The 12,755-nt window shown below is 38.8% G+C and overlaps 1 protein-coding gene across 1 annotated transcript in view; it reads left to right on the top strand.

Moving 5' to 3' along the window:
• The window catches only part of mmp17a (matrix metallopeptidase 17a), a 51,903-nt gene that overhangs the window by 17,268 nt on the left and 21,880 nt on the right, over positions 1-12,755 (top strand). Inside the window, exons 2-3 of the mRNA XM_056732049.1 lie at positions 10,005-10,137; positions 10,290-10,425. Of these exons, the coding sequence (XP_056588027.1) occupies positions 10,005-10,137; positions 10,290-10,425 (269 nt within the window). The remainder of the gene's footprint in view (positions 1-10,004; positions 10,138-10,289; positions 10,426-12,755) is intronic.

Raw genomic sequence — 12,755 nt, 5'->3', positions numbered from 1 at the left:
TTTCACCTTCTTCATTGCAGCTCATAAAATTCATGACACGGTTGTGTAGTAAACTGCATATTTCTTACTCCGTGAGGTTGTTGGGTGCTTATGTACACGGTTGTGAAAAATGGCTCTCGAAGAGTTTACTATTGCCTCTTGTGTCATAAGCAGACGGAACCTGATTCTTTAATACAGTTTCTTTCTTTCCATGCAATCTCTTGCCGTCTTTTCCTGGTGGATTGGGCCGGGCATTTTGATTGCTGGATGGCTGGGTTTCTATTCTCTGCTTCAGCGGCTGCCGTGTCTAAATCTCTCTGTACCCTAATGCCAGGCATACGCTATAAGATGGAAGCTTTGTCGCTCTGTTCAAAATCAGTCTTTTTGTTTTCAATCATTTTGGTGTTCACTTTGTAGTTTTAATCGCAGCTTTGGTGCATCAAATGAAAGCGTTCTGGAAATTCGCTGTCACACAGATTTATGCACATAGCGAAGTGAGAGTTGATTCTTGATGTCAACAAACAACATGGAGGATTTTGTTGCAGATTGGATATAAAAACGCATGTAGCATGTAGGCCCTACTTGGCTTAGGCTTTGTTTACGCTTTTGTTGGCACCGTCATTCGAATTTCAGCAAATTGTGAGCATAGCTCATAACGCTTATAAGGCATTTACACTTTCAAAACCATTACCATTGCAGTTGTATTATATTAATATTCATATTCACCTTAATGACAAGTAGCTGTTGGTTAAATACAGAAAAAAAAACATCCCAAAAATGCAGTGCCACTTAGTCTAAACTTAAGTCTTAACTTAATTCTTAATTTCAAATGTAGTGTTATAAACAGACAACTCTAATGTGTGATATTTTTTTTAATTCGTTTTATTTTTGCCATTTTTTATTTATAAATTTTTTCATTATTTTACTCACCGTTATGTCATTCCAAACCTGTATGACATTCTTTCTTCTGAAAAATACAAGAATGTTGGTATGCAAACAACATTGACCACCTCTGTGTTCCATTGTATGAACTTAAAAGCACTAAGACATTTCTTAAAATGTGCTACAGGATTCCACAGGACCTTTATTCTTTTGGATTCCACAGGTTAAAGAGTCAAATACATGTTTTGAATCACATGAGGATAAATACAATTTTGGATGTCATTCAAAAACATATAAAAAAATAAGACTTTTAACATATAAAATCATTTTATAAACTAATGACATTTAAAGTAGATTTGACTCGATTCTCTAACTATTCCGGCTATATTCTCGTAATCATCATGTTTTCAATGCGTCACTAAAACATGTTATAAAATATACTGCCATAATTATCTATTGTCATTTTTGGTGCTCGCACCATCACACAAAGACCTGGTGGCCAACTTGTAAATTATATATGAAGCTTTTGTCTGTCACAAAAGAAATAATGTTATAGATTGAAGTTCATCTGAATGGAGAACATCAGCCGAATCTTCCAATGCGCATGTATTATTCTCGAAACTGTCTTTGACCCACGCCACGACTATTTCAATATCAAAATGGTTCTTCTTGCAATTTAGCAGATGTTTTTCATACAAAGCGAGACTCTATACACTAATTGCAGAGCCAATCAGTCTTCGTGCAGCAGAGTGAGGTTAAGTGCTATAGCCAATTGTGATTGAAAAGAAAAGTGATCTCCAAAACTCTCCAGGCCTACTTGCTTTTATGTCACCGGGCGCATTTTTTCACCTTAAATGCTCCCAACAAATCACTGCAGAAAAGTACTGAGTTAAAACCATGGTACTGTCACAGTATTGGTTGGTAATACTATGGTACTTTTTTACTTTAAACAACTGAATTATATACCTATATGTATTTATCCAGGAGGGTTTATGCATGATATTCTATAGTACTTCGGAAAGTGGCATGGTATTACCCTGGTACATGTCGGTTATTGCAAATTGTGTTTTTTACGCAATGGTACTTTTTTATAAGTAAATCTTTTGCCTGCAACTCGCAATCTTTCCAGTCTCAGGTTTCCTTCCTCTTGGCATCTGAAATAATCTGCAGCAACCAGATGGCAGCAGCTTGGTGGCAGTCTCGAGGGATAGTGATATGAAGGCTTTCCTTGAGTAATGCAGGATTGGGGCCTTAGATTTCTCATCCATACTTTGAGTAAAGCCTGAAGTTTGTTTTTAGGAGTGGAATGGAGGTAAAAGTGTGGATAGCATCACCACAGAGGATTAATTCGTACTTTTTCGCTTGGTAATCCTACATAAATCTTTCACAGGATAGCAGGGGGCCGAGGAAAAACAATGTATCAGCGGTTTGCCTCTCATGCGTTTGAAACGCAAATTCAACTTTCTCTTAAATTTCTGTTTTTTCATAGATAGATATCAGTTTAACCGGATCATTCGATTTATTGTACATAGACGTTTTAGGCTTTACACATCTAAAATTGGCCCAATGAAGTACTTTTTGAGGATGAGATAGACCTCACAGTCAGAATGGTTCAAAGAGATCTTTAACTTCAAAGCTTGGTAAGAAACTTACGATGGAGTTTGGACTATGAAACAGCATGTTTTATTTTTATTGAGCGAAATCCATATACAGTGGCCAAAAGTGAGATAGATTGAGTTGGGAGGTCTGGGCTGACCAAATGTACTTGGGTCATTCTCGCTCTCCGTAATGACCGTTTCGGAAATCGAATTTAAAGATCATCAAGCCCATTCCCTGACCTTTATTATGTAAACCAGCTTAAATTCACTTCAGCCATGAGCAGACACAGTGACAACCTGACAGGCATCTCTGTGTCCGGAGAGATCACAGCTAATGACTCACTTCCTCTGCATGTGAGAAGAAGGGACTTTATCAAATGAGCCTGTTGACTGGACACAGCAGGCCGGGGTGGGCCGCTGTGTGTTTGGATGCAGCGAATCATACAGAAACAATCGGACTCTTCATAGGACAGATTCAGCCGACTGGCCGCCATGACTCTCTTCACTGGGGTAGTGAAGCGAATGAGGGAAGTGTCCTGTCACTTGACCTTTCGGAGATCTGTATGAAAGCACCCACTGTGATGACAGCTCTAGCCAAATTGAATCATTGATGTCACATGGTGTGGGTATTTAATGAGATGCTTTTGAGGAGGTGAGCAGGGGCGATGGTGGACAAGAATAGAGCTTCGGTCTGTAGCTTTCTCTCCCTCTCTCTCTCTCTCTCTCTCTCTCACACTCTCTCTCTTTTCCCTTTTCAATGCATTGATCAAATGCACTTTCCAAGAATAGAGCTAAAACAGGTCATAATTTTGTAATAAATCGTATTTTCTTTTTCATTTTGTAGGCTGGGAAAATAGGAGCTTAATGCTCAGAAAATGTCTGAGAAGGGGGTCAAAATAAATATAAGGAGTGGTTTTATTTTATATTGAATGCATATGAGATTTTCTCAGATTCAACTCTGTAAGCAAAAGTTAGAACACGAGTAATGGAGTTTAAAAGTTATTTACTTTAAAAACAGGCCGGTGATGCTGCACCTCAAGTGCAAAATATGGAACAGCTAAACATTACACTTCTGAACATTTGAGATTTGTGCTTCTGAAGTGATAGGACATCTTGAAAGAAAGAAAATAAATAATGTATAATCTCGAATTTAGCATCTTTTATTCCTTGTCTTAGTTTCATGACTGCAGGCATAACAAATGATGACATCACAGCTGTTTATTGGAGCATGCTCATTGCAATGAAATCTCTACTCAATATGTACAGCTGTGAAGGAACAAACGTTGTCTTTTGGTTTTTTATTTGTTCTGTATTTCTGTGTGTGTGCTCAGTCGCATGTTTCCCGACAATTTACATTAGAGCAGCTGGGATCTGGTTTATGAAACAACAAGAGCCAAAGTTTTAGGATTCAAATGAGGAAATTTACACAGTGCAGAGATGAAATTTGGTGCTCATAGACGCTCATGAGTTTAGGGATTGTGGCGAGAACACAAGCCTGGTGTGGAAACACAAGTATCACAAGTATTTCTTTTCATTTGCTCTGCCGTCTGCTTCGATTCCACTACAGATTCAGTGTCACTTTAGAGGTTAAGTCCCATGACAATCCCACCTGTCCAGCAGTAGATCAGCCCTTATCCTTGACCTTTACATATAGATGGTTTGATCTTTAGGGCTATAGTAAGAGGATTAGTTGTTCAGTTTGGAGTCATGTTCTTCTGCCCTGTGGTCTGTTGTGAAATGTGAGCAGAGCAAAGATTGCTCGATGGCGGACTAAAAGTTTTGGAGGACTTATAGTTCTAACCACTCCACCACCTAAACTTCATCTTTATTTTTATTCTTGTTAATACTGTGTTTTACATTCCAACAGATATTCAGATGAGGTTTGTAGAAAGAGGCAGAATAAATTGCGAAACTCTTCCATTCTCCTGCATATTTCAGAAAGATTCAACAATGCAGACAGGTTTTAGGAGGATTGCAGACATTGACTGACTGCGCTGCAGATAAATGCAAACCCTGACTGACAGGCAGCCGGCACATCCAGCCTTAAGGACCACGGCGTGGAAAGAAAGACAAACATGTCCTTTTGCTTCATGTATTTTTCCTGTCCCCGAAAGGCTTTATTTTTTTTCCACTTATCTTAATGCTTTTCTGTCACAATAGAATCAGTAGTTAATAGCAGTGAGATTTCAAAGGCACAGTATGGTATTAAACACACGTTTTTTTAGAAAGCAAAATTTTTATAAAAATATTGAATTACTGAAAACTAAATCTGTGAAATTAAAACAAGGGTATGTAGTCTTTAAGAATTTGTCAGTTAGCTAAACTTTGAAGACGTTCTGGGTATTAAATCGTAAACCATACAATCATAAATAAAGGAAGAATATTATATCTTAAAAACTTATATTCCAAATGTTTTGTTCAGCAAGTATATAAAAAGTAACTGTTTACTCCCTTATTTCACAACAGTCAAGTTATTATAATGATTTATAATTTGAACTTTCGGGTACATTTTAGGGTGGGCTTAGTGCTTAGTGGTCAGCACGTTCGCCTCACACCTCCAGGGTTGGGGGTTTGATTCCCTCTTCCGACTTGTGTGTGTGTGGAGTTTGCATGTTCTCCCCGTGACTCGGGGGTTTCCTTCGGGTACTCCGGTTTCCTCCCCTGGTCCAAAGACATGCATGGTAGGTTGATTGGCATCTCTGGAAAAATTTGTCCGTAGGGTGTGAGTGCGTGAGTGAATGAGTGAGTGTGTGTGCCCTGCGATGGGTTAGCACTCCATCCAGGGTGTATCCTGCCTTGATGCCCGATGACTCCTGAGATAGGCGCAGGCTCCCCGTGACCCGAGGTAGTTCGGATAAGCGGTAGAAAATGGAATGGAATGGGAATGGGTACATTTTAGCAGGAAATTTCAGTTTGTTGTCATTTGACCTAAATGTAACAAAGTAAATTAAAGGTCCAATGTATGAAATTTAGGGCCATCTAGAGGTGGGGTTGCAATTTACAACCAACGGCTCACTCCATCCCTCCCTTTCGAAACACTACGGTGGCTGTCACAGGACAAAGATGTCGACTGGACACGTTTTCACTTCTTTGCTGAAGGAGATAACATATAATGATACACTGGACCGTTAAAGCAATTTTATGTATCAAATAAAAATAGCAATTGTTAAAGAGGCAAAAGTAAGATTGCAGCTTTAAAATAAAATTGAAAGCGGTTTACTTCGTTTCATTTTTATCCTTGTTAATGTTATTAGCATAAATTGGACAACATAATAGACAGCATCACAAAAAAATGATACTGCATGTTTTCATGTAAGTCAATACCGACTGTGGTTAGATAATATGCTCTCAGAGTCATGTTGAATTACAAGTGCTTTTTTTTGTATGACATCACAATTTTTTGACAGATGCCAAAAAGCAGAAAAATATTTTCTTAGTTTCAAAGACGCATGAAATGTCAGATTTTCTGGCTAAGAAAAAAGCCACAAAGGTGCTCTGTTGTTCCAAGACTTTTTCCACCCGATAAAGTCTTTCCGCGTGAAGAGACATTTCATGCATATTGCAATTGAGGGATGTCCCGGACTATTAGCCTCTCTTCAGCACATTAGCCTGTTAACCTTTCTCAGCATGGCATAATGATCCGTGCCACCTCATAGAGACTGAGAAGAAACACAGGACACAAATTGACAGTAGTTACAGAAAATTCACTGCGTCAGGAATATAAATCTGTGTATTGAAACTCCTCTGTGTGAACCTGAGCTTGCTTTGAGCGAATACACGTATAGTGCTGGGACTCACCCATGGCAACACACAGTTCAAAGAATAAACAACCACCCTGGAGTTTATCTTCAGGTTTATTCAGTGCTGCTGGGGTTCGGGGGGTTTATTGATTGTTCGCTCATATGCTTTGAAGGTTTAATATCCCTTTGACCATCCTCACCTCCCTGTGCTGAAGAATTTATAGAGATTTTAGATTGGCTAGTGAAGTAAAGCTCCTTTCCCCTGCTGTTAGCTCAAGAGAGAAACTGGTTTAAAGTTAGATGGGGAAAATGTTCATGGATTTCAGGCTTCAGAGAGCATTGACCTTCATCATAGTCTCATAATTTTCCTCGTCCGTGTTTTTGGACCTCAGAAGAAGAGCGATCAGTCAATGATCCCATAGGGAGTGCTCCTTTGAAAGATGTGCCTTAATAAAGACTGGAATGACTATCTGTGACACCTTTTTAGGTCACTTCCATCCATTAAACTTTGTGAGAAGGTAGACGTCTTCACAGTGGAAAGCTCAGGAGAGATCAGGAAGGTTGAGTGATGTAATCGTGTTTCATTATGGTGTCACAGGTGTTGCTTATTGAATAGAGTCGTGGGAGTACAGCCCCTCTATGTCTTCATGATATCTTCATCCCTATTTATAGTTCAGGCACAGTTTGAAGTATCATTCATATTTGTGGCACAAACAGTGCAGCGCAAGTTTTGTTGAATACTAAACGTTAAGGGCTTTCTCAAATCCCCATATGAGCAATGCTAATAGTGAAGGTTGCCTTAGGAATCCAGATTAAAGGAATGGTAACAGATGTGATAACTTTAGCTATAGTCAACATCACGATGCCATCTTCGCATATTTGTGCACAAATATGTGCATTAGGAGATATAGTACAAGATAGTGAAAATGAAAAGCGATGCGTTACGCATCAATTTTGGAACCTGCGGGAGGAAAGCACGCACAAAGAGAGTAAACCTTTTCTCCACACTTTTACACAGTTGGATAATGTGTCAACACACAAATTACGTCAGCAGGGCGAGAGGAGAAAAACAGTGCAGCCATCAGTTGGAGCTGCATAACACCACATACTGTAAATCCATCACCGATGTGATAATCACTATCCGGCAATTGCAAATCTTTCTCTTTTCTTGACTTTTTATGAGAAATAAACTAATTTGCAAAATCACATTTGGGGGATTTTGTTTATTTTGATCAAGATAGCATTTGATGTAATTTGCTCAATATGCCTTGAAGATGTGTTGACTTTCTGTTGTGAAAATAATACTGCCTGTCTTTACACCTGGTTTGCCAGGCAAATTGTGAATATAGAAATACATTTCTGCTATAGAAATTAAATAAATCAATTTGAATAGAATAGAAACCGTATTTTGATATAATCAAAATCTATATCCATAAATGATATAATCCATAAATGCCCTTAATAGAAAGCTATTAACCTAATAGACTTTTTCTTTGCAGTATCTTTATTCTATTTATGTTTCTTCCAAATAAAATTTAAATTTAATTGTTGACATACAGTAATGGCATAGCTCTAATGATTTGCTCTTGGAAGAATTTTATGATAAGTGTTGTCATGTTAAACATGTCTCGTTTGCCCTATTAAGGAGACATTAAAGAGATGCTATTGAGTCCTTTATCTGTGGTCTGTGGGATACACTACAAGTGCACTGCATAGTCAGAAGCAATTGAGACAGGACTCTTAAAGTCTCTTCAACCTTGATGCAATGCTGTGCGGTAAAACTCCTCCAAAAAGTTTACTCTCAAGCAGTGAACTTTTCAGTTTTGCTGATTTAAAGACTGAATGAATGCAGTATTGATAGTGTTGCTCCCATAGCTGACATACTGGAGCGTCTAGCAGCATTCTAGTATTGTTTTTCAAATTTACTTATCTTGTCTTTCAGCCCCATTCTCAGAAATTAATGGAAGGGGTACGTTTGCACGCTCTTATTCTGCAGGTCCGTGACGTGCACAAGGTCTCTTCTCACCTGCAGCACGACCTTGCTTTATCATTCTTACATCACCATAATGCCTTGAGTCAGTCAACTTTCACGTTTTTAATCTCTTTTGTCCCGTGCATATAATTAATGTAGCTGTGACTGTGTTTTTGGCATTTCTAGACGACGAAGGTGGCATGATCAATCAAGCGAGAACCCTTTGAAAGATCATACATTTTAATGAACCAATTTGTCGTGCCGTTGTGTTTTAGCACAATGGTTTATGAAATTAAAGATGCAAACAGTTGCCCTGCAGGCCCGAACCGACCCGCAGCTGGAATAATTCACTTCTCTGCCGTGATTGTGCTGAGTGAGCACAGAGCAGCTTTACTAATGGAATAGGTTGAATCGTGAAAACATGTTCCCTCTTTTTCATCTTGAGTTATTTATCAAGTCTACCACTGATCATAACACCATTGAAATTCAACATAGTCTGGCTTAATGCACGGCAATAATGGATAACAAACAGCTTCGAGTGCATCTGTAGCTTCTGAAAAAGGAACCAACTGAAGTCAATGGCTTGAGAATACTCATGTAGTTTGTTTCATTAAAGGTCTGTTCTATTTGAAGTTTTTTTTTTTGTAGAGAAAAATAAAAGACCAAGAATTTGTAAGAATTGGGTTGAATTTCTAGTTTAACATTTAGGGTCCTCTTTTCACGATCTAAGTGCACAGTGCAGGTGGACTCAGGGCCTGTCCGAATCCACTTTTCCTAGTTTAATGACAGGAAAACGGTCGACGCGCCCGGGCCCATGGTCTAAACGGGTTGTCCCGATTCTCTTAATGAGTGATGGGTGTTTTTTGGGCGGAACGTGCAGTAAACCAATCAGAGTCTCATCTCTCATTCCCTATAAGAGCCAGTTGCCATCGCGGATTCGATATTTACACAGCGGACTTTGCAAGAGCTAAGACTGGACTTTTTTTTAAGACTGGAGTCGAAAGGCATCTACTGGACAAGCCGGATTTTTATCTTTTTGTACACAATAATCATCTTTTATATAGTACTCCATTTATTTTTATATTTTGCATGTTGTGTGCAGCTGCGCTTCCCTCTGTTTAATAGATAAAGTGAAAGCGTGTTGTGGACGCTGAGACTTTTTTTCGACTAACGTGCTTTTTAAACAACAAAAAAATATTGCACCATTGACTTTAGACCAGGTTTGAGTTGGTCTTTGGCACAGTTTATTTTCAGTTCCTCAAAATAGCAACAATGTGCCTGAAAACACCTCTTTTTAAGACCAACCATGGGCGCACAAATGAGCGCAAATGCACTTGCTGTTTAAACATCGTGTCGCCGGACGGGAAAATGAGAACTGTGTCGGGCTGAAACCAGCAAAAACACTTTGCGCTTCTCCTTGCGCCGGGATTATGATAGCTCCCATAGTGCGTCTAGCAAAGCAATATATGTATATGTATATATATATATTTTTTTTTTTCAGCCGCAGAAAAACTGAAAAGACTTTTCTGTATTCACTATTTATAGGTGTTTAGGTAAAAATGATCATTTTTGTTTCATGCTATAAATTTCTAACAGCATTTCTCCCAAATTTCAAATAAAGATATTATTTCTATTTACATTTATTTGCTGAAAATGAAAACTGGAGAAACAGGTCAAAACAACAGAAAAACTTTTTGGATGATGACTATCTCAAAGGCTATGGTTTTCCTGTAAAGTGCCTTTCATATGTCAATATATGAAAAATTGTGTGTGACTCACTGTAAAAATTTTTAGATAATTATTCTCAATAAGAGCTGTTTTTATCTACCACAGGATTGGCTGAGCAAATATGGGTACCTCCCGCCCTCTGATCCCGTGAATGGACAGTTACAGACTAAGGAAGCACTGACCAAAGCCATTAAAGCCATGCAGAGGTTTGGAGGCCTAGAGGAAACTGGAGTTCTGGGTCGGTATAAAAATCGTTTTTTAATACACTTTGTATATCCTTGTTTTTTTGGTTGCAGGTATTCTTTTGCAGTCAACACGACTGCAAACAACGCTTTGTATTCTGCACATGTTTCTGGATCTGTATTTATTCTTGCATTTACTTCTCCCCAGACCAAGCAACCTTGGGTTTAATGAAGACCCCACGGTGCTCGCTGCCCGACATGTCGGAGCCAGATATGTCAGCAGGTCGAAAAAAGCGAGCGCTGCCTCCTCAGACCAAGTGGAACAAGAGGCACCTTTCCTGGAGGTAATTATATCCCTTACTATGTTTTTCTACCATGTTTTTACTATGCTGCACCCTTTAAACATGTACGATATCTGATTTCTTTGGAACTTGAGTGGCAAGTAATTGATAAAAGGTGGGGATCTTATTATCTGGTTTTATTTTTTAAAGCTGCAATCCATAACTTTTACCTCTATTTCACCATCTGTGAAACACAATTGTGTGAAATTGGACCCAAAAGGTTTAAATTGCAGCTTTATGTAAACTGCTAAATAATACAGAAGCCAGTACCATTCATTTCATTCATTTGATCTAATCAACCATAAAAAAAACACAAAACTAAAAATAACCAAAATTGCACAATGCAGCTTTGCCCCAGTAGAACGCAAACCGAACTATTTGAAGACAGTATGCCGCTGCCTTTTCCAAATGTTTTCACCAAAAAACTTTCCTTGACACGAGCGGTTTCTGACACTGTCAGTCCTGAAAAGAGATTGACAGCGTGAATGTGTTTGTTCCTAAGGCGTGTTGTGTGTGTCAAGATGATGTATTGTGTAATATCAGGTCTTGTTTACAGACACTCGTCTTCAGTTTCAGACTAGGTTGTTGTCTGTTTCTCATTACTGAAGCCCACTGTGATCTCACATTCTCTATGGTGCCAATCATAGTGGATTACTGTCAACCTACTGTTACTGTCTACGTGTTGGTTCTCACACCTTATTACAAATCACAGTTTTATGTACAGACAGAATCATTTCATGTCTCTAAATATGGATTTATCCCATGCACATATTGTGTGGTGAGAACTACGAAGGAATGCAATCGATAAAGTGTTTTGAGGATGATAAATTCATGACGTTCCTCAGGCACACAGCTGAGAAACGTGTGTTTAAGAATTTATTCCAGATCTGGATGCTTTTGCATCTATTGGAGATGTTTCTACGACCATCCGAGTGGTTTTATCAGCTGCTGGGTGGTGGAAATTCTCTGACTTTAACGTAAACACACGCCAAGCAATATCGTAAGCCTCTCATATCTCTGTGGAAGTGGCCTACCTGATGTTTGAACTGCAATCCGTGTGTGAACTGAGGTGCAACTGCTGCGGTCGAATTGAAATTACTCTGAAGAATTGAAGCCTGGACTTCTGATTCGGGTACATGACCATCCGCTTGTAAATATTCGCTTTCCCGTTTTGTATAGTTCAGTTCTTCATTTTGCAAATACTACAGTTTTCGACCTAATTCCCACAGCGATTGTGATTCGCGGCTTCAAGGAGGTGACTCTGGCAGTGGTTTGTAAGCCTTCACAATGACGTCATTCTGAGTGATGAAGTTAAGAGTGAAAGTTCACACAAAAATGAAGAGTGTGTCATCGTTGCCTCATGTTGTTCCCCGTGATTTTCTTACTTCTGTGGCCTTGAAAGCAAATGAAAGCAGACAGTGAGCACAGGCTGTCAAGCTACAAAAAAGCACACAAAAGTGTTCTGAAATCGTTCAATAGATTTATGTGAAGAAAGTTCTCTAATCTCCTTAAACCATATGAAGATTTGGCACATTGTGATTGGTTGTCATGACCCAAGAAACAGAATAAGAATTATTTTTATTAAGGATGGCTGGGCCCGATACCAAGCTCAAGTTCTCGTACTCATTTATATACATCGATACCAAATCAATATTTGGTTTCATTGATATCAGACCTACAAGATGTGAAATATTTTGATGAACTTAAGCAAAAATTACATTTGAGAGCTACAAAAAGAGGACATTTTAATATCTAAATAAATGTGAAATAAGATTAAGTACGGATTATGTAGACCTTACAGTCCATGACCACAGCTTTCATTGTAAAATTAAAAGCCAACAGAAAACTGTCATGTTTCACAATGTGTACAACGAAAGAAAGAATCATATGGGATTTGAAGTCACAAGTAAGCAGATAAAAAAAACTGTGATCTGTACCTTTAAGAGATGAAGAAATTTCTGCCTGATCCATCATATCAAGTTGTAAACATCTTGTAAACAAATCCCAAGATGCTCCAGACATTTTACAAGACAACTTCACAGACATAAATCTAATATACGTCTGTGTTTTGAACTTGTGAGCTCATTTTCGTTGTCTTCCTCAGCATTTCCGTGCCTGTGATTTTGTCCTGAACCCACATTCTCAGTGTTAATGAGTTTGGCCAGACCTTGGCGAGTGACCGCCACAAGCTGTCTCAGTGCTTGCTGCGGTGACATGACTTCTATAACACCAGTATGAGAACTCTATAAGGCTTGTTTCAGTCTTGTCAGGTGCTTTTTACCCCATCCCAAGCTAGAGGCAGAGGTGTCTTAGTACTGCAGGTGAGAGGGCAG

Source organism: Triplophysa dalaica, chromosome 19, assembly GCF_015846415.1.
Source record: "Triplophysa dalaica isolate WHDGS20190420 chromosome 19, ASM1584641v1, whole genome shotgun sequence".
Taxonomy (NCBI): domain Eukaryota; kingdom Metazoa; phylum Chordata; class Actinopteri; order Cypriniformes; family Nemacheilidae; genus Triplophysa; species Triplophysa dalaica.
Note: the sequence above shows the minus strand (reverse complement) of the source record. Positions and strands in the feature narration are given on the sequence as shown.